General features: G+C 41.2%; 1 protein-coding gene across 2 annotated transcripts in view; it reads left to right on the top strand.

The window, feature by feature from the left end:
* LOC308299998 (serine/threonine-protein phosphatase 2B catalytic subunit gamma isoform-like) overlaps positions 1-22220 on the top strand; it is a 38710-nt gene that overhangs the window by 3747 nt on the left and 12743 nt on the right. Inside the window, exons 2-12 of one of the 2 annotated variants that reach the window (XM_080743763.1) lie at positions 4956-5153; positions 6552-6676; positions 10920-11031; positions 12890-13035; positions 16869-17008; positions 18173-18250; positions 18759-18853; positions 19436-19561; positions 19943-20020; positions 21484-21556; positions 22088-22185. In XM_080743763.1, the coding sequence (XP_080599889.1) occupies positions 4956-5153; positions 6552-6676; positions 10920-11031; positions 12890-13035; positions 16869-17008; positions 18173-18250; positions 18759-18853; positions 19436-19561; positions 19943-20020; positions 21484-21556; positions 22088-22185 (1269 nt within the window). Of the gene's footprint in view, positions 1-4955; positions 5154-6551; positions 6677-10919; positions 11032-12889; positions 13036-16868; positions 17009-18172; positions 18251-18758; positions 18854-19435; positions 19562-19942; positions 20021-21471; positions 21557-22087; positions 22186-22220 lie in introns of both variants that reach the window. The other variant, XM_080743762.1, reaches the window with a different exon arrangement.

The following is a 22220-nucleotide window of genomic DNA, read 5'->3' as shown; positions in this document are numbered from 1 at the left end:
CCGCGGGCATTCTTTCAGCGCATGTTTATTTGTGTTTTTCCGCCTTGGATCAATGGAACGAAAGCCCCAGTCAACCACACCAATGACTCGGCAAATGCAACTAGTTGGAACTTGCAACCAGCTGTGAAAAATTGCAAGAATGGTCTGAATTGACCCTGTTGCACGTTGGCAGTTTTGGGGATAATGTTGCAACTATAAGTGGTTGTAGTTGCAACTTGTTGTATTGAGATTTTTTTTTATTGGGTAAAAAAAATATAATCATTAGTTACTTTTTACATAATTATTTCAAACATTATTGTTATCTTATAATATTCAAATCTTTGTGTTTTGCCAATTAGTTGGGGGGCCCACAAGTTCACTAATAAAGATCACGTGAAGCTAGTCGTCTGCGTGCCTGTTTAATAACTGACGTTTCGAGAAGAAAACATTGATGGCATTATAGCATTTGTCACATAAGGATAAGCCTTTTGTTATGTCCCCTGGGCTTCTGAAACAAAGAGAGGACAAAACTTCAATGTTACACCCAGTTGTGTTAGTCGTGGACCAGTCTCCTGATCCATCTAGAATTCCATCCACAGTGTGTCTAGAATTGAGCAGCATTGCACAGCAGCCAGAAGCCATTTTTGTTGAACTGATCTCACAGCAGCCCCTGATGTGGAGACAACTGGCCTATTCAGCCTTGTCTATATATTTCTACCCTCTCTTACTGTATACAGAATAGATAATGATGATATACATTATATTTGTCTATATCTGCCCTCTCATAGACGCCCGGCAAGTGCCTCCAACACCTTACCGTACAGCAGTGTTGTGCAAAAATAGTATATCGAAAAGCTTGTGAGTCTGTAGATCTGCTTTTTTTTCTGTATTTGTTGCTACTGAAGTAATTAATAATAATAATCTTATAATTGATTAAATGGATTAGTTCTATCTAGCGCAGCACCTGAAGACTAGACCCATCATGGCTTCTTGGACATCAGCAGCATGATGTCCTTTCTTAACTTTAGTTACAGCGGTAATTGAATCACTCTGTCCATTTGCATTGCCTGGCATGTGTAATGATTCTGTGTCCTCATTCATGATTGATGAATGGCCCCTGTGATGGAGCTCTGCTGCTGCAACGGTTGTAGCGTCCTCTTGCCACGGGCCTCCAGGGTGGAGCGGTGCTCAGGGCACGGCCTGTTCTGTGTCCTATGACAGTGGTTCTCAATCTGTCGGTCGAGGTCCCAGGGGGGTCCCCAAATTATTTTGGTGGGTCTCCAGATGATTAACTTAACATGCAACATTGTTTTATCGCTCAACCGTAAACAAACCAACATAAAGTTTAAGTGTATAGACTATAGAGGGTATGTGCACATTTCTAAAGTGACAATTTAAGGACTTTTTAATACCTCTAAAATGAACATTGGTCAAATTGTCAAATATTAGGGGCGGAAATTCATGTTTCATATTAAACTTTCAAGAGTTAAACATCTATAAGGGTCCATTTGGTTACCAACTCTCCATCATTTAGCTGGGGACCACACCCTCAAGGACCGACTGGTGGTCCCTGGACCACTGGTTTAAAACCACTGTCCTATGATGCAAGCAGTGCTCAAAACCATGGCCATGAATGCACACTCACACTAGTAGTACTAGCAAAGTGCAGGTTAATTTGCAGAGTTGGACATGAATGAGCTTGAGAACAAAACAAAACCCTCCTACTATTAAAGGTTGTTATGTAATAGATGGGCAGAATAAAGACTGTTGGAAAAAACAGACAATTTCTTCAGTGGTGCAACTTATAGTGAATATACTGTACTTTGCTGACCGGAGTCTCCCAGGGGCCTGTCCTTGGTCCACTCCTTTTCTCCCTAGCAGATCTACTAGCTTACGTGTCACGTTGTTGTGATCCTGTAGATCATCGGCTATTGTTGCTGAATGTTTGCCTACTATGACATGCCCAGAATACGGAAGCTAGGGGTTCAAGCCAGCAGTGTGATTTTAAAATGTATCCCTGGTGGTCTGCCCTCTGGAGTAGGGATAGAGATGGACATCCGGTTCTAAGGACAGAATTTCCAAAGATCAGTAAGCTCTGATCTTATCCATGCTGCCATCCAGTCTAGCAGGTCCGTAAAGTGACGTCATGTCTTCTTCTTGAGAAATCAATGTGTGCACAAATTGGTCTAAAGGTTTTGAATGCAGTTGAACACAATGTCAATTTCAAAGCACCTCAACCGACTACTACTAAACCAGTAAGTAAGACTCCCTTAATCGGGAGATAAGGGACCGTCAGGTCACATACACAAACTTTGGAAGGCAATGGTAGCCAATCAGGAGGGAATATGGGAAATGGGACAGATCCATGGTTGATGAGTTGACTTTAGAGATTGTGTGTACCGCTTTGCGTGATTTTAGGCAAAATTCGCCTCAACCGACTACTACTAAACTACTTGACGACAAGTCGCATCACAACATGTTTTGATCTTGTAGGCTATTTTCTCGAAGAATACAGGGTGTGCCTTGAGATTTTGACATGTCACATGACCATTAGTGTGCAATGGGCTCAAAGTTTGAAAACCACTGTTTTACACAGCAAATGAAGTACACAGCAAATGAAGAATACTCCATCTGCTAAACCAATATTTTATCTGAATCTTAAATTGGATAGAATATTAATGCATAATATTGTGAGCTCTGAATAGGGGTTGATTTTAAACTTTACATTCTAGTTCAATTTATCCCCAAACAATCGTATCATCTCAATCAGCCCGACAAACGGCTTTTCCTATCCTATCGATTTAGATCAAGAGTAGTAATCATCAAATGTAACAAAATATATATATTTTTTGTTCTCCCTCTTCTAAAGCCAGATCATGCCTAGTCTCCCAGAATTCATTGCATTTGAATACCTGAGCTCAAGGTGAGAAAACTCTCCCTTGGTTTGTAAAAGGGAACAAGCAGGCCTGTGCTTGAAGTGTCTGGCCGACTGACAAAGGGGGAGGGACACATTTTGTGGATTAAAGTTCCCTGTGCCACAGGCAGCTGATTCCATAGAGGCCTTTCTCTTGGCTTGTGACTTTAATACCACACTGGCGAAGTCGAGCCCTACTACTGTTTCTTTTCTGATTTTAAACAGTGTTTAAATTGGTCAAACTAGCAGTGGAATACATGTTCAGAAGTATCTTCCATATAACTGCAGTGTTAAAGTTAAAGCCTCTATCTGCGATTTCTTGAAATGGTTGGCAGTTCTAACGGTTAAATTGTGAGGAAAAAAAATATATTCGCTTGCATCCCTCCCTAGTCCATACACATTTCTCATTTTCCATTTAGATTTCTCCCTACAGACTTCAGAGTGATCTATAACAAAAACAAAGAACAAAACTAATAGGGCATTCACAAACTATTAGAATATTCAAATATCAAAGTCACTATTCAACGTTGTTCACCGAAGTCAAATATTCGCTTATTTGTATTTTTTTATTGTTTTCTCTTTAAAAAATATATAGTTTATAAAGCTTGGCTAGATAGGAAGTCATAAGAATGAGTTGTCTATGCCCTTGGTGGATGAATTTGTTAATGCTCTATACCAGGGCTTCTCAAACCTTTATAGGCTGTGACCCCCAAAATAAACATATTTGAACTGGGGACCCCCACCCTGACAAGCACTTGGAATTGTAGGTATTACATTTAACGTGACTCGCTTCCACAGATACATATTGTGAAAATAGCAGATCTACATGCTCACTGTGAGCATGTAGATCGGCTATTTTCACAATGTTCGCCTCTTGCTTACTTAATATTTGACAGTTTGGCCAGTCCTGTCAAATATTCGACTATTCGAATACTTTGAGGTGGAATAATTCGAATACTAAAAATCACTATTCGTGAATGCCCTAAAAACTAATGTAACTAAATTTAAGCCATAATGCATCCTTCCTAACCTCACTTTGTAACGATCAAAAAGCTGCTTGACAGACTCTGCTAGTTCTTTCTGCTTTTCTTTTTTTTCTCTCATACCTGAGAAAGGAAATATAAGTGAGTTTAGAAACCACATTAACCTTCGCGGCTCTATTGTGGGCATCTCATGATAGGTGACTGTTTGGCCAAAAATAGATGACTTGGAAAATGGCTACAAGCTCCCATTTCACTATTTGACGTGTAACAAAGTATACAGGGTTTAGATGGTTAGGTTTGATTTAGTGGTTAAGTTCTTTTCATTCAGACGTGACACAAAAGTTGTTTATCTTCTTGTGTTACTGCACGGTTTGAGAGGCAGAAATGACATCAGACGTCACCCTGGCAATCTGGCAGCATCGGTTGTGCTCTTCTTTGTGTGGACATGTTTCAGTAGTGTTTGTATCGACATGTCTCAGGAAGGTGAGGCAACAATGTGCTTATTCTATTATTTCGTCCGTGTGTGTGTGTGTGCTTGTAATACTATACAAGTATAGTAGAATTCTATAAATTGATATTGTGACAATAACTTTCCTGGTTCTCAAAGAAAAAAAATGGGTATATATTCTTTAGAGATTAGAGATTTACACTACAATAAAAATAAATAAAAGATTCGGGTTGGGGACTTGGGGTAAGGGTTAAGATTGACATTTACAGGTTATGTTTAGGGGTCGGGGTTAGTCGTCCTCATCTTAAACTGTGGCGGCGTCACTCACGAAAGATGTCGCGAGCTTGGAAGATCTGCTATTTTTCGGCTATTTGGCTATTTTCAGCCATTTTCGATGCCGTCCTAACATTGTGATGTCCTCACCAGAATATTAATACAGTGGTTCTCAAAGTGGTTTTTCAGGGACTCTGTAAGTTCTTTTATGGGGGTCTAAATTGACCCAAGTCTAACTTTGACAGTGTACAAATAACGGGTCTATTTGGTTCCATTTATTTTGTACACTGTCAAAGTTAAGGGAAGACCTTAAGTTTGAGAACCGTTATATTAATCCAAACCTCTTGTCTGTGTGCAGCGGTGCCATACCCTCCGGGCACACGGCTGACGGTCAGAGACCTGTACGTAGACGGCAGGCCCAGCGTGGAGTGCCTGAAGGCCCACCTGATCAAGGAGGGTCGGCTGGAGGAGGAGGCGGCGCTGCGCATCATCAACGACGGAGCCAGCATCCTCCGCCAGGAGAAATGCATGCTGGAGGTGGAAGCCCCCATCACAGGTAGGAGGCCATCACCTCTCCACTGCACCACCAAAATTATAGTCTAACCTAACGCGGACATTCTATCCCTCGGCAGATCTCACCGGCTCCTCTGGCGTCTCGAAATGACGCGGATAGGGACATGACTCCTGCTGCTGTCCGCTTTGAGTAAATGAGGAAGCGATCCGCGGTGATAAATCATAGCGATTTTATAATATCAGCCTAAACAAACAAGTTCACATGAACAATACTGATGTAAAATAAGATATCTGAACGGCTACATATATTTTATATACAATTAAAATGTCGTGAGCCACAGTTACAGAGGCCCTATCCCAGGCGTTTCTATTTGAAATGCCTGGATCCCGAGGCTACCAAAACTATGACGACTAGCTTTTTTCCCTGACGAAAACTAAATAAAAAAATGAAAGGTAGGTTAAGAGGAGAAGAGACCTAGTAGAACTAAGGACCAGTCATCACGGGTGTGCGCAGATTTCACAGACCGAAAATAGTTGATCTGCAAGCTCACAGCACGTTGTGAGCTTGTAGATTGGCTATTTTCGACATGCAGCTAAGCGAAAATCATTTCAATGCCATCACGGCCTGACAAAAAGTCTTTGTCGACTAAATCAACCATAGATTTAGTTGACTGAAATCTTAGATATTCTGTAGACTTAAACTGGACTAAAAGTAAATCATTTCAGGTGACTAAAATATGACTCAAACTGAACAGAATTGTATTCCAAAGAGCATAACTAAAACTAAAAATGTCCTGTCAAAATCAACACTTCAAGACTGCCACTTGACTTCATTTAGTCTAGGACAGGGGTCTCAAACTGGCGGCCCGGAGGCCATTTGCGGCCCGCGAGAAGATATTTTGTGGCCCCCACCTTAATATGAAAGTTTAATGTTAGTGCGGCCTGCGGGTTTTATATTAACCTCAAAACGGTTAATAATACAGTCCAGATAACAGTACAGTACATGTTCCATAAGTTAAACACAACGTGTTTACACCAGGGTCCTTGTTCATCTTATTTTGTGTTAATAAGACATTTGAGAAGACTGATGGGGAGATAGATACAGTAGTTGTTAGACTGGTATGAAACTATAGTATAATAATCAAACAAATTAGTGCCTGTGCACTAATTAGTTTTATTAGTGCATGTGCACGCGCACATGCACACAGCCTCAGCCAGACTCTGCCTCCAGCGGCCCCAAGGTAAATTGAGTTTGAGACCCCTGGTCTAGGATAAGTAAGTACGCCTTGCCATGTGTCCTATAGGGCAGGAGCCCATCTCCTGTTTCTGGCCACTTTATTTACAAGTATGTTTTGTTGCGCACTGAAAATAACTGATCTACAAGCTCACAACGTTTCATGAGTTTGTCAAAGTCAACACTGATTTGTTTGTGTGTCTGCAGTGTGTGGCGACGTCCACGGACAGTTCTTTGACTTGATGAAACTGTTCGAGGTGGGCGGCTCTCCCAACACCACTCGCTACCTGTTCCTGGGAGACTACGTAGATAGAGGCTACTTCAGTATCGAGGTAAGTTTTGCTTTTGCACATCGAGTATGCATTTAAAACTTGATGTTGTGATGTGAACTCATTTGTAAACTTTTAGACAAGTAAGACTCCCTAAGGGAGCTAAACGACCGTAAGGTCGCATACACAAACTTTAGAAGGCAATTGTAGCCAATCAGGAGGGAATATGGGACAGATCCATGTTGATGACCATGGAACCATGATTTTAGGGCAAATTTAAGAGCAGTGTCCAAATATGTGTTTTGCAAAAATCGGCCTCATGGTTGTGCTAGAAGTGAGAAAACAGGGCTGGAGGTTGTGGTTTGCCAGCCAAGGAGTGTGTGTGCAAAGTTTGGCATGGATAGGGGCAACGTCGCAACAAAGTTTACATTCAAAACATCATTCATTGAGTGAGTGGGGAGAAAAACAGAAACAAGACAGGATCTGATAACGGTGTGACTTTCATGTGGATCTCAGAATTTCATGTGGCCAGTTTGTTCATGACAGTCACCTATGATGCCAGTACTGTGACGTCAGACAACTCCATATTTGCACCCGGTTTCTGCTCAATTCGACTGCCGGTGGCTTCCATTATAACACTTTAAAAAGTTATTGTTTTAGTTATGCTATGAAAACCAGCACATATTGTCCACGTATCTCTGGCTGTACGTCACGCCTGACACTGTGGTTCTATGGATTTGTCTGTGGTTCTATGGGTTTGTCGCTCTAACATCACGCTCTGACCCTTTTATGCCCATATATGGAGATTGCTGATGTCATCACGAGTAACACTTGCAAATTAATTACGTCCTTGTCCGTTTTATGCCCATATATGGAGATCCCTGTCACGATGTCATCAATATTAAGGGCATCTGGGAATGCCCATATTTGGTAATGCCCATATATGGGCATGTTCTGACATCACATAGTTGACTATCATGCAGGGGTCTCCATATGTGGGTAACTCGTCCGAAATACATCACTGGCCAGATAGATGCATGTCGCCCTGAGGCGTCTTACTAGTATAAAACTACTGGCAAAGTACGCACAAGAAATGTGTCGCTGAACAGTCCAGCATTTTAAAAGTGCGAAAGACATATGGCCCAGACACCCACACACCCACGCTTTCCCTCCGTCACTCACAAATGAGTGTGCAGGAACCCCTAGGCCTTTCATGTTGCCTTTAGGCCAGAGGAGATGGTACTGTAGGATGAAACATAGACCACAACTCTGATTCATTTCCTGTATCCTGTATCTATCTCACACCCCATTAGGAGCTCACAAGCACTTTGTGAGTCTGTTGGTGGTTCTCAACCTTTCACTTGAAAACCTTGAAAGTGTTTGTGGCCGTGCTTATTTTTTTTTAACGATCAATCAATCGATTGTGTTCCGGCTTGGATCAATGGAACTAACATAGTGTACTTAAGTTCTTATTTATTGGTATCATTATGAAAACACATTTTCAAGGTTTTAAAGAGAAAATGGGTGTTATGGGACGTTTTTCTAACAATTTACATCTGTGGAGGGAGGGAGTCTTATGGGATGTTTTTCCTAACAATTTACATCTGTGCAGCATTTCATTCATAATGTTGTTACTCACGCCACGGCCCTCTCGGAAGCATCGCTGGCCTAAAATCCAAGTTCATGTTCATTGCCATCTGTTGCCTGGCCATATTTGTAGAAGCCTACTGTCAATCAGGTCTTTTGTTTTTGAGTTTGTTCAAAACAACTAAAATAACCAAATAAATCAAGAGTTTACAATCAGTTGAGGCATTTAGATAACCATAAAGATTTCGTTTAGCCCAGGATAGACATTCATGTTTTTCCTGTCCGTTATATTTGTGTTGGCTACATGAGAGAACGAACATTAAACGATAACGTAGATGGATACAGTGAGTGTGTCCTACTACAGCACTACAAGGGACATTCAAATATAGTTAACATGTAATAAAGTTGACATGCAGTGGGGATATCATTAGAGGCAACTGTGCAAAACCCTGCCTGATACCATTTCCCTCTTTTTTTTTTGACGATTTTTCACTTGCTTTTGCCATTGTTTATATCACATCTACATCTTCCAACCTGTAGAATAGTGACACGCTAACTTTGTTTCCCAGTCCAGGGCGAGGAAAAAAATGAGAATCTTTTAGTTTCCAGGTCCGAACGAACTTTTAGGGTTCTGAACCAATTAGTTTTCAGTGGAAACACACTGAACTGGTTCCAAATCAGGCGGAGAAAAAAAAAAGAACTGAGCCGGTTCGACCCTGGTGGAAAAGAGGGCCCCTGTGTCAGCAACACACTCTGGTGAGAGCTGGTGACAAAGATCACAGGATGTTTGACATCTCTGCCCACAAACCGTGGTCTCGTAGTAAGGGTGGCTGCAGCTCTTTTAGGAGACAAGTAGTGTAAGGTACTGTACATGTACCATTTCATACCTGGCGAGGCTTGGAATGCAGTGTCTTCTGTATTAACCCATTTAGGCCTAGGATTATTGACCGTTTTAACTTTTAATTGTAGATCTGCTATTTTTGAAAAATCATGATTTTTCTTTGCAAGTCTCTGAATATATCTATTTAAAAGCGAACATTTGTAACTCAAATATTTGCTTCTGGGGGGTCCCTGGAACAACATATTTTGAGATGGGGGTCGGTGGCCAAATACCTGTAATTTTGGGGGTCCTTGACATGAAAAAGTTTTACTACCACTGATTTAGAGGAAGGATTTAGAAGACGGGTCAAAGATCGGGTCAAAGATATTCAAAGACTTGGTCACGTTTTCACGATTTTTCAAAAATAGCAGATCTACAAGCTCGCAGCGCGGCACTCGGTGCCGCGCTGTGAGCTTGTATATCTGCTATTTTTCAACAGTTAAAGCATAAAATAATGGTTAAAGTGGTTCAAATCTAACGCGACTCGGGCGCGTTCCAGGTATTTGAGTGTTATTAAGGAGCTTTGTTTCTTGTTGGGTGGGAGGACAGCAACTGGGACTAGGTGGAGTTGGGTGGGAAGTTATGAGAACTGGAAGAGATGGCAATCCCCATGATGTAGTGCTGCTAGTGAAAAGAAGTGTGTGCTGACTCTGATGTGTATCAGAGGGGACGCGTGGTTGTCTTCTTCACCCTCCCCACACCCACCAACTGTGGAGGCACTTCTATGCCTGGGGGGGGGGGGGGGGGGGTGGAGGAGGCAATAGTCTTGTGTAGCCAGACAACTACTCCACCATATCTGGATGATATACGGTAGAGCAGGGCTACTCAACTTAAGATGGCTCAGGGGCCACTCAGCAAAATGCCAACAGTCCAAGGGCCGAAAGCTAAAAATTACAGTCCTATTTTGGACGTTTAGACAATGATTTTGTAACTTTTAGTCTAAAAGTTAAAGGAGCTATAGTCCAAGTTTTTCTTGTAAAACGGACGCTAAAAATATTTTATAAAAAAGATTAAGCTTCATATGTGTTTCTATTCAAAAATGACCACAAAAAGCATAAAATAATGATAAAATAATCATTTTGGCCGTTGTCAGGCTGACTTTGTTTACATCCCTCTTCTATTCTTTTATATGGATCGACAAGGGATGTAAAGAAACAAAGTTAATCTTTTTTATAAAATATTTTCGAAAACATTATTTTTATTTTAGCATCCGTTTTTTTCAAGAAAAAGTTGACTATAGCTCCTTTAAGGAAACACACAGAAAACAGCCATCTCCATCTATAAGGCCAATCCTCAATGAACAAAAAGATTGGCATGAAATGATGAAGTTTCTTCTTTTGGAATAAGCAAAATAGTAACAAACAAAAGGCGTATTGTATAAACAAGACAAATCAGTTTCATAGTGGTTTTGGAGAGAAAATGAAAAATGACATCAGAAATTATTTGTCCACACTGAAAGTAGACAAAATATACTTTTATTGGTATGACCATGACGGGCCACATAGACATGCTGCAGCCACAGGACACAGGTTGAATAGCGCTGCTGTAGAGTCTGGAACTATACCTCCTGAAATCCGAGTGATTGAAATATATTTTAACCCATTTAGAACGGGTACACTTTATTGTGTATCATTATTTTATGCTTTAACTATTGAAAAATAGCAGATATACAAGCTCAGAGCGTGCTGCGAGTTTGTAGATCTGCTATCTGACAGAAGCATTTGAAAATTGTGGGAGGCAACAGTCGGGCCACGCAAGACTAATGATTCGGTTGAGGAGAAATGCAGAACAAATAAGTGCTGGCCTCATGTGTGTGTGTGTGTGTGTGTGTCTTTGCAGTGTGTACTGTACCTGTGGACTCTAAAGATCAACCACCCCAACACACTCTTCCTCCTGCGAGGCAACCACGAGTGCCGGCATCTCACAGAGTACTTCACCTTCAAACAAGAGTGTAAGGCTGTTTGTTACTGCAGGGGTTTTCAAAGTGGGTGACGGGGCACCCTGGGGTGCCGCGACGGCAGTCCAGGGGTGCCGCGAGATGATTTGATAATATTTGGAATTTTATTTGGACACTTGGAAAAATATTTAGTATCATTTTAAACATGAAGTACAAAGTTATTTTCAGTCAGTTCTAACCAAAATGGCTATTATCTCAACGTTTTCCTCACAACATAATCACTAAAATATCGTCACTGTCGGGCAGAAACCTTGTATCTCCAAGTGTATCTCAAATGTATACGTCTTTTGGTAAAGCAAAGCCCTGCTTCATCATACAAGACTGTTGCACAAAACTAGTGAAAACAGCCGATCTACAAGCACTGTGCTTGTAGATCTGCCGTTTTCACTAGTTTAGTACATTTTATAGATGATAAATACAAAAAGAACGGTTTTGGACATACGTTTCCACCCGACAACAACGATATGCTATAAATATAAGGTGCTGGAATGAAAATTATAATGTAGAGGTGCCTCGGATTAAAATAATATTTATGGGGTGCCCTGAGACAAAAAGGTTTGGGAACCCCTGTGTTACTGGCTTTGACCACTTTAACACTGGATCATCAAAATGAGGATTTTCTTTATTGGGGGGAAAATTGGGAAGCTATATTGGATTGGATTTTAAAAGTATAAGCCCCTTTATTGACTAAATCCTCCCTGAGGCAAACTTATCTCATTATCAGTTATCTCATAATCCGTTGATTCTGTTTGAGTGTGTGTGTGTGCGTGCACGTATGCGCGTGTGCTTGCTTTACTATATTTGTGAGGGCCAGATGTCCCCACAAGTATAGTAGAAACTGAGGACCCTTTTCCTGGGGAAAGGATTTGGGGATTTAGGCTTACAATTAGGGAATAATTCTGGTTGGGGTTTGGATTAGACATTTTTAGAGGTTCAGTGATGCTGATTCTGTGATGCTGATAGGCCTGTGTCTTTGACGCACATTAAGTAAAAGACACATTGAACTCGCCGTTGTCAAGAAAAACGTTATGACCAACAAAATAGACGTGGATGTCCCTAGGACCCATGATCTAAAAGACCACACTTGGCCTTGGGTCACGGGACCCATTACATTAAAAAACTCCAGCAACATCACCGTTGGTTAGGTTTAGAGTTATGCCTTATTTATACTTGGTTGTCTCGTACCTAAAACTGCTGATCTAAAGTACAAGCTCTGTGAGATTTTTTGTTGGATTTAAAAACGCTTCATAAAATGTTGATGTCCTCCCATTGTATAGTAATGCAAACGTGCGTGCATGATACGGCATTAACCACTTGTGATTTTTGCAAGTCGACACGACTCAGTAAAAAGTTGAGTTGAAGTCGACTTTATCGTTTGATGACGTCATCACATCACACACGACCCCCCAATTATTTGGGGGGGGGGGGGTCCCCAGATGATTAACTTAATGTGCAACAATGTTTTCTCACTCAACTGTAAACAAACCAACATAAAGTTTAAGTATATAGAGGGTATCTTCACATTTCTAAAGTGCCAATTTAAGGACTTTTTAATACCTCTAAAATCACAAATTAAACATATTTGTCCAAATTGTCAAATGCATAGAGGCAGAAATTGTGAAAATAGAAATGGAATGTAGCACTGTAATATTGGATCATTCCTTCCTTGACAATAAGCAATCCTACTTTTTGAATGCTGTACAGACACATGGAGCAAAAATAATTATAGACTTTCTCTGGTGGGAGTCGACTTGTCGACTTTTTCGTTAATGTCCTAGTGCATGCATGTGTAAATTAGTCTATTGGAATAAGATTATAATTTGTCATACCTGTGTGTGTTTGTGTCTTCCAGGTAAAATCAAGTACTCGGAGCGTGTTTACGATGCGTGTATGGAAGCATTTGACTGCCTACCCCTGGCTGCTCTCCTCAACCAGCAGTTCCTCTGCGTGCACGGAGGCCTCAGCCCGGAAGTCACCTGCCTGGACGACATACGCAAGGTTGGATGCTCTCTCTTAACCCACTTTTAGAGCCGAATTTATTTCGGTTCTGTTTGTGTAGTCACAAAATCTCGGCATCACCGAACAGACAAATTAATGACTGTACCCTGTCCGCCCCCCCAAACCTCATGCATGCACATGCCTCGGGATCCAGGCATTTCAAGAGGAAAAGCCTGTAACTGTGGTTCACAACATTTTAATTGTATATACAATATATGTAGCCGGTCAGATATCTTATTTTACATCAGTATTGTTCATGTGAACTGGTTTGTTTAGGCTTATCCATTATAATTATAAAATCGCTATGATTTATCACTAGTTTTCCACCGCGGATCACTTCCTCATTTACTCAAAGCGGACAGCGGCAGGAGTCATGTCCCCCTCCACGTCCATTCCAGACGCCGGAGGACCCACTGAAATTTCCCGGGGGCATAGATTGTCTGCGTTAGGCGAGACTACTCGGCACATAACAAGCTGTCTCACTTGTCTCATTCGTTCTGGTGTCGAGCAAAGTGCAGAGCCTCCCCTCCCGGAGCGCTGCTCGCAAACACTTTGCATTTGAGGCAAATGAGCCGCAAGAGATACATGCAAGCCCATATGAAAGAGATGCTTCCTCATACAGACTACAGAGCACTCTGTTCACAATGTCATACTGGAAGTTGTACTGGATAGAAATGTTGTCGTCAAGGAATAAAAACAATGTGCGTGTCTGTGTGTGGGTTGTTGGTTTGGTGTGGGTGGACCATTATTGTGTTAGCTCACGAAGTGTACGAACACATCAAATTTAGCCAAGGAGCTGAAGGAACAATCACACTGACTTCTATAAAGATTATCAAATGGTTGGACAGCTCTTATATGAGCTATTATGAGTCCCACCCACTTGTTAAAACGTTCAGTTACCGTGGAAATTTGTTGTTTTGTTATATTTGATCAAATCCATTCTGCTTGTTCGTTAGGAGAACGCCCCCAAATTGTTGAATTCTTATACCACGTTTTCTCTGCCACCTTGCACCCAGGACAGGCAGTGAACGCACACACACACACACACACACACACACACACACACACACACACACACACGTCGACACAGCACACAAGAGCTGGCCACTAACACTGTGCTGGGGTGTGGAAGGTGGTTGAGTCAATATGAGTTACTCTTATCAGTGTCACCACCAAATGTTAAGATTAACATTAACCAACACCAGGAAAAGAGCAAGCCTTGCTTTCATTTGATTCTCAGTATAGTAGACTGGTCTGTTTTATGGGTGGCGCTCTCTTGGATTTTGTATGTTTGTCAACCCCAAGTCACCGTGGACATAATGGTGGTTGTTTTTGAAGAGGAAAGTAAGCCTGATTTATACCATGTCATACGATATACCCCTGAGTGATCTGGCCTGAGAAATCTTTACCTCAAAGAACTACTTGCCACCCCACAAACCTCGACTTACAACGTCCTCTACACAAACGCTAAGCTCCTCTACCCCTCCCAAGACGGTTTCTGTTGATGGGAAAATACTTTAACTATGGTCAGAAGAAATGTGATGTTTCTGCTTAACACACAGTACTTTTAACTTCACTTACTTTATATTATGGCCTGGTCTAGATGAGGATGCGAAAAGGCAAAAGTTTAAATAAAGTCTCGTATCGTACCAGAGATAAACTTAGAGGAATTGATCTGCGATGAAAACGACCCACTTCCACTGATTTCATAGCATTCTATTTTAGTTCATGCCCTCAGTGTTTATTCCCTGTGGTATTGAAAATGGTATTGAATATCGTCGTCTGAAGGTGTTGTGCCAATGTTAGAAATTCCAATATAATATCATTGATGACGCTAAGTAGGTCTGGTTACCCTGAAACTCTATGCGTAATTCTATTTTAAATGTGAACCATTTAAAACGGTGGCTTTCAACCAGGGGTCCAGGGACCACCAGTTGTCCTTGAGTGGGTTCCAGGTGGTCCCCAGCTAAATGATGAAGAGTTGGTAACCAAATGGACCCTTATAGATCTTTAACTCTTGAGAGCGTAAAATGAAACCGATTTGACCCTTCCGGATACATTTGGTTTCATTGAACGGAACGCTCTCAAGAGTTCAATTATTGTTGCATATCTGCATTAATCAATTTATTTGCGACCGAAGGTCGCATATACTCTGAAGAACCGTGTCGCTTGAGTAACCTCGTGACCGTCCTTCCGTATCCTCTGTGATGTCAGTGTGATGTCAGCGAGTTGTGACATCACCTCCTGTACAGGGCGGCTTCACGAAATGTGAATCACACTATATATGGAGATAGTCCAGTCCATCATGTCATATGAGACTACCGTCATAGAAAGTAGCCATTCTTAGGCCGGAGTCAATGGCTGTCTAAACATGGAGATGTGGATAACACTATATATGGAGATAGTCTAGTCCAATATGTCATATGGGACTACCGTCATAGACAGTAGCCATTGTTAATCCGGAGTCAATGGCTGACTGTCTGTACAGGAAGTGATGTCACATGACATACTTTTTATGCCCATATATGAGTCCTAACATGGAGATGTGGATAACACTATATATGGAGATAGTCTAGTCCAATATGTCATATGGAGATGTGGAGAACACTATATATGGAGAAAGTCCATTCCACAACTCAATGGACTGAGTCACAGTGATGTAACTCAGTACTCAGTACATATCATTGCTCTGAAGTTGATTGCATGGCAAAAGGAAAGTTCATTGCCGCGTGAACATGGAGCAGTATCCCCAGCCACCCATGTCCATGCCCACATGCTCCCATGTTCCAGGGGAGACTGCCGACGAACGCCGCCGCCGTATTCGCAGGGAATGCCAGCGCATATACTCTGAAGAACCGTGTCGCTTGAGTGTCCTTCCTTCCTTCCTTCCTTCCTTCCGTAACCTCGTGACCGTCCTTCCGTATCCTCTGTGATGTCAGTGTGATGTCAGCGAGTTGTGACATCACCTCCTGTATAGGGCGGCTACACGAAATGTGGATAACACTATATATGGAGATAGTCCAGTCCATCATGTCATATGAGACTACCGTCATAGAAAGTAGCCATTCTTAGGCCGGAGTCAATGGCATGTTTTGACATAACATAGTCAGGGAACTCCATGTATGGGCATAAAATTGATTCTGTGAGTGTGCCATCACAATGAATGTTGTCAGACTGATGTCATCACTATGACATCATTGACCTTATATAAACAAGCATCACAATTCAGTCGTGGCACAGTCACAACACTTTTTATGCCCATATATGAGTCCTTCTGTACCACATCTCCATGTTTAGGCAAACTCCACACAGAAAGGCCCTATCGCCAACCCAACCTAGGGTGTGAGCGATAGGGCCTTTCTGTGTGGAGTTTGCGTGTTCTCCCCGTGTCTCCTAGGGTTGATACCCTCACAAAAACATGAACAAACTCCCCCCAGAATGACAACAACTAGAATCGTCAGAGAAATGCTGTGGTTGGCCAGATTGTCAAGAATTGGCGCGACATGTCACCCTGAGGTCGCATTCCACCCTCGGGTGTCTTACTAGTAAGAAGTCTGCACAATTAGAGAATGTAGAACAATTGTTATTTAGTTCAACGTTTGCCTGTTATCTCTCATACAGGAAATGTGGACAAAATCTTATCCAACTATAACAACACATTCTAATCTGAGAGCCTAAATCTCATCAAATGTTGGTCCGTGGCTCGAATGCAGAATAATCATGGACCTTGATATGAAAAGGGTTGCAAACCACTGATTTAAAACAATGAGTACATTGGTGTAATACTGTTACTAATGTGGTTTAACACCAGTGTCCTGTGCTGTGTTGTGTAGCTGGACCGGTTTAAGGAGCCCCCTGCGTTTGGACCCATGTGTGACCTGCTGTGGTCAGATCCAGGAGAGGACTACGGCTCGGAGAAGACACAGGAACATTTCTGCCACAACAGTGTTAGAGGCTGCTCCTATTTCTACAGGTAGGACCTAGGGCTGTCACGATTATTACATTTTTACATGATTAATATTGTCACTCAAGTAGCCTTTGAAGTTGCACATAGCAGATATGACGCATAACCTAAATATACAAAGAAATGACTGACATATTTGACAATTTTATACTTAAAAAAGAACATTGATAGTGGAAATAGCCGATCTACAAGCACACAACGCGTCGCGACGCGCTGTGAGCTTGTAGATCGGCTATTTCCACTATTTTTGAAATAGTTTAAAAATATATGAGAAATATATTGTTTTCAACATGGAAACGATTATGACAAAATAATTGCGATTATGTCAAATAATTGCAACTAGACGATTATGTAATAATTGTGACAGGCCTAGTTGGACCACTGACCCGTGTTCCTTTATTTTATTTTTTTAATATAATTATACAATTTAGCAACCTAAAGTAAACCTGTTTCCATTTGACTTTTTTATGTAAACGAAACGTGTATGTCACCTTAAGTAAACTTTAGTCAGTCACTTAATCGGTTAATACCTGACTTCTACTGTACTTTTTGAATAATTTAAATCTAAGCAAATGTTTGGTTGCATGAGCAGCACATTCATAGTGATTTCATTTCCTCCTTTGTCAGTTACCCAACAGTGTGTGACTTTATTCTCTCCTTGTGTGTCAGTTACCCAACAGTATGTGACTTAATTCTTTCTTTGTGTGTCAGTTACCCAACAGTATGTGACTTAATTCTTTCTTTGTGTGTCAGTTACCCAACAGTATGTGACTTAATTCTTTCTTTGTGTGTCAGTTACCCAACAGTATGTGACTTAATTCTTTCTTTGTGTGTCAGTTACCCAACAGTATGTGACTTAATTCTTTCTTTGTGTGTCAGTTACCCAACAGTATGTGACTTAATTCTTTCTTTGTGTGTCAGTTACCCAACAGTATGTGACTTAATTCTTTCTTTGTGTGTCAGTTACCCAGCAGTATGTGACTTAATTCTTTCTTTGTGTGTCAGTTACCCAACAGTATGTGACTTAATTCTTTCTTTGTGTGTCAGTTACCCAACAGTATGTGACTTAATTCTTTCTTTGTGTGTCAGTTACCCAACAGTATGTGACTTAATTCTTTCTTTGTGTGTCAGTTACCCAACAGTATGTGACTTTATTCTCTCCTTGTGTGTCAGTTACCCAGCAGTATGTGACTTTCTGATGAACAATAATCTGTTGTCAGTAATACGAGCACACGAGGCCCAAGACGCAGGGTGAGTGTGAAGAATATTTACTCTTTTTCTTACATTTTTTTTATTTTTTTATCTGGCCTACTATAGATTATTACTCCTATTAATGGTGGTTTTAAGCTGGCCTATTGTAAGCATTTAAAGCACTAGTTTTCAAGGACCGTGAAGATATTGCAAGTGGCCCTCCCAAATAATTGGCGAAACACTTTAAGATTTTAATGATAATGTAAATGTGTGTAAAACTTTAAAGTACACTATGTTGGTTGCATTGATCCATGCCGGGAACACGGTCGATTCATAGATTAAGATCCTTAGAAATGCTCGTGGCCCACCCATCTGACCACTTAACGTGGCAGCCGATAGCTTGTCAAGATTTTCAAGTGGGCCCTAAAACGGTTGAGAACCACTAGTTTAAAAGGAACCAAAATGCCAATGTTCTGATGAGATTACTGTGTATATATATGTCAAAAAAAATAGCTAGAGTTTGACATCACCTGACGTACAACTCACTCTCTCTCTCTCTTTGTCACAGGTATCGAATGTACAGGAAAAGTCAAACAACTGGCTTCCCCTCTTTAATTACAATCTTCTCTGCTCCTAACTACCTGGATGTATACAATAACAAAGGTACGCAATGTCAACTGTCTAGGAAGGCATAACAAAAGAAAACATTACACCTTGGTAGAGGTTTGGGTTGCGTTACCTTTCCATGATGCAACTCCAAATATTGGCAAGAAATCAAAAATAATTGGCTCCATTGATTTGAAATGTATACAAAATAAAATATGGCCCTCATTGACATCCATTGTACAGTGAAGAAACAACCTGATTCTCACAGTATCTCTAAAACATCACCAAGCCCGCTTCTATTTTTATTTTATATACAAATGTCAACTTCCTCCTTTTTTTACTATTTGAAGATCCAGGGCCACAGATTCCATCCTAATAAAAATGACAAAATGAATTGAAATCTTATCAAGTAATGAAACAAAGTGTTTGTAGGGCTGTTGCGATCATGACATTTTGCTTGACGATTAATTATGTCTCAAATAATTGTGTGTGTGTGTGTGTGTGTGTGTGTGTGTGTGTGTGTGTGTGTGTGTGTGTGTGTGTGTGTGTGTGTGTGTGTGTGTGTGTGTGTGTGTGTGTGTGTGTGTGTGTGTGTGTGTGTGTGTGTGTGTGTGTGTGTGTGTGTGTGTGTCCGTGCAGCGGCGGTGCTGAAGTATGAGAATAATGTGATGAACATCCGTCAGTTTAACTGCTCTCCTCATCCCTACTGGCTGCCCAACTTCATGGACGTCTTCACCTGGTCCCTGCCTTTTGTGGGGGAGAAAGGTCAGAGGGCCCGATTTAAAATGATGCAACACGGAACTGAAAGTTCCTATGATTGGCTGCTAGTTGCGCTGTTCGGGCACCAGAAGCAACATGTTCGCCATAGAATTCCACTCTATTCCCCCAAACGTTTACATTTGATTTTCTTACCTTTATAAACATTGTCATAAATACTTTGTGGTTCCTGTCGCTAGTTTAAAGCCTCATTTCAATCACCATGGTATGCGTTTCGTGAAAATATGTGGCATAATATACCATTACAATAAACATTGACACACACGAACATTGATTAGATTGACTAGAGATGCTGGTGAATGGGTAAAATATTTGTACGTTGTGTGTTTTGTGTAGTGATCATATATATTGTTTGTGTGTTTTGTGTAGTGACGGAGATGCTGGTGAATGTGTTAAATATTTGCTCGGACGATGAGCTCATGTCAGAAGGGGACGACACATGCGAAGGTAAGACTTTGAACATTCATAGCTTTTACCTTTTTCTTGAGTACCCAGTACCCTCATCCATACATAGTATAACCTTTGAACAGGGAAAGTGTTCTTCCTGTGGAATAGTAAAGTGACAATTTAAGGACATTTAAGACCAAATAACTTTACAGTAAAAACTCGTCAAACATTGGCCAAATTGTCAAATAATATAAAAAAGAGGAAAAACGGCGTTGTGAGCCTGTAGATCCGCTATTTTCACAATTCTTATCTGTAGAACAGAGTCACTAAATGTAATGCCTACAATTCCAAGTGCTTGTCAGGGTGGGGGGGGGGGAGTTCAAATATGAATATTTTGGGGAATCCCCAGCTATGGTACAGTGCGTGATATTGTTTTCCCCAGGATGGCTGGAGAAAACTCTGTCTGTGATTGGCTGAGATGGGGAAGGGGGGGTGGGTGGGTAACTATTTACTATGGCTGCCAATTCAAGTGGAGCGCTTGTCGACGCACGTGGCCATCAGCTTCTCGCCGCAGGACGGGCACGCCACACTCACAAGACTCAGGGTCTGGCTGAAAATGCGCCTGCCTTGTTGAGTTGAAGCAAAACAAACGCTCCTATTTTAATACAATTGTTTAATTCAATATTTGTTCTTTAAGAAGTAGTGGAAATGGCAGATGTACAAGCTCACAACACGTCGCATCGTGAAGAGATGTGAGCTCGTAGATCTGCTATTTTCACTAGTTTGGGGCCCAGGGACTCGCTAGCTAAAATATTTGCGTGGTACAGTGCAATGCTATGCACTCTTTTGCCAGTGTATTCTGCCTCCAAAGCCACCCAAACAAGAAGCTCTGTCTGCACTCAAGATGTCTTGACGTCTAATGAATAACACTGTGGCGATGTTCTTTATTTATCATATGACATTAGGAATGGGAGCGCCCTGGGGGATATCCCAAATGACCTGCTTTAATTCCGTCAGTCTATATTAGTAGCTTAATGACTAGTATATTAGTATTAAAATGTTTTTTTTTTTTTTTTACGTCCAATGTATTTGTATTTAGGTTCATAAAGTTAACATGAGTAGATAACTAAATGCGTTTGAAATTAAATCGAAATGTAACATTTCAGGATTTCAATTAAGAAATAACAACAAATAATTCAGGATTCCAATTCAAAAGAAGCAAAAATAGCCGCTGCGATTCTGCTATTTTTGCTTCTATTGTATGCAATACTAGAATGACAAATTTGGCCCTCTGGAGTGAAGGTGGAAATATAGTGGCCCTCACCATCATCAAAGTTGCCCACCCCTGATTTAGATCTAATGCTGAACTCCAACAAAGTGTTAGTTCTTACCAGCAACCAGCTGAGTGTCAGCTGAGAACTGTCCTGTATTGTATTATGATCATTTAAATTCCTCCCTTCTAGTTGCTTCCCTCATCTGGAACGTGTAAGATAATTCACCCTGTGTTTCAGGGGGAACTCCAGCTGTCAGAAAGGAGGTCATCAGAAATAAGATCCGAGCGATTGGGAAGATGGCACGGGTCTTCTCTGTCCTCAGGTGTGTTCTCTTACCGACACTGTTGTATAACACTGTTTGTCTCTTGTGTTTTTTTTATGTTGCTTGCCTTTATCAGTCACCCAGATTAAGGCATTGTAGGTGTATTTTTGATTCTTGCCATGCATTAGCCAGATTTTGAAAAACGGATCCGCTCTTTTATCTCTTTTCTTCTAAAAGGAACTTGAACTTGAAACTGTTCTCATGTCCTAGGAAAGTAAAGCAGTGTGAAATAAGACATTTCTATCTACCAGTTATCTACCAGTTGGTACAACAACAATATTTTGTCAAGTCTTCTTTAGACCAAAATGCAGGTTTAAATGGATCCTGCATTAACAGTTCAACAGGATCTTTTCATAAGGCTCCCTCCCTCATTGTATCACGATACATACGATATATCTGAAGAGGCGTTATCGTGGAGACATTGTATCTTCTCGACGATATTTATCACCATATCGCCCACCCCTATCATTAACATAATGAATATAATGTGTGTGTGTGTGTGTGTGTGTGTGTGTGTGTGTGTGTGTTTAGAGAGGAGAACGAGAGCGTGTTGCAGCTCAAAGGGCTGACCCCCACCGGGGCGCTGCCTCTGGGGGTCCTTTCTGGAGGACGAGAGACCCTGCAAAGCGGTAACCACCCCACAACACACTACACAACACAACAC

This window comes from Nannobrachium achirus, assembly GCF_963921795.1.
Source record: "Nannobrachium achirus genome assembly, chromosome: 15".
Taxonomy (NCBI): Eukaryota; Metazoa; Chordata; class Actinopteri; order Myctophiformes; family Myctophidae; genus Nannobrachium; species Nannobrachium achirus.
The sequence above is the reverse complement of the archived record's forward strand: the minus strand, read 5'-3'. Positions and strand labels throughout refer to the sequence as shown.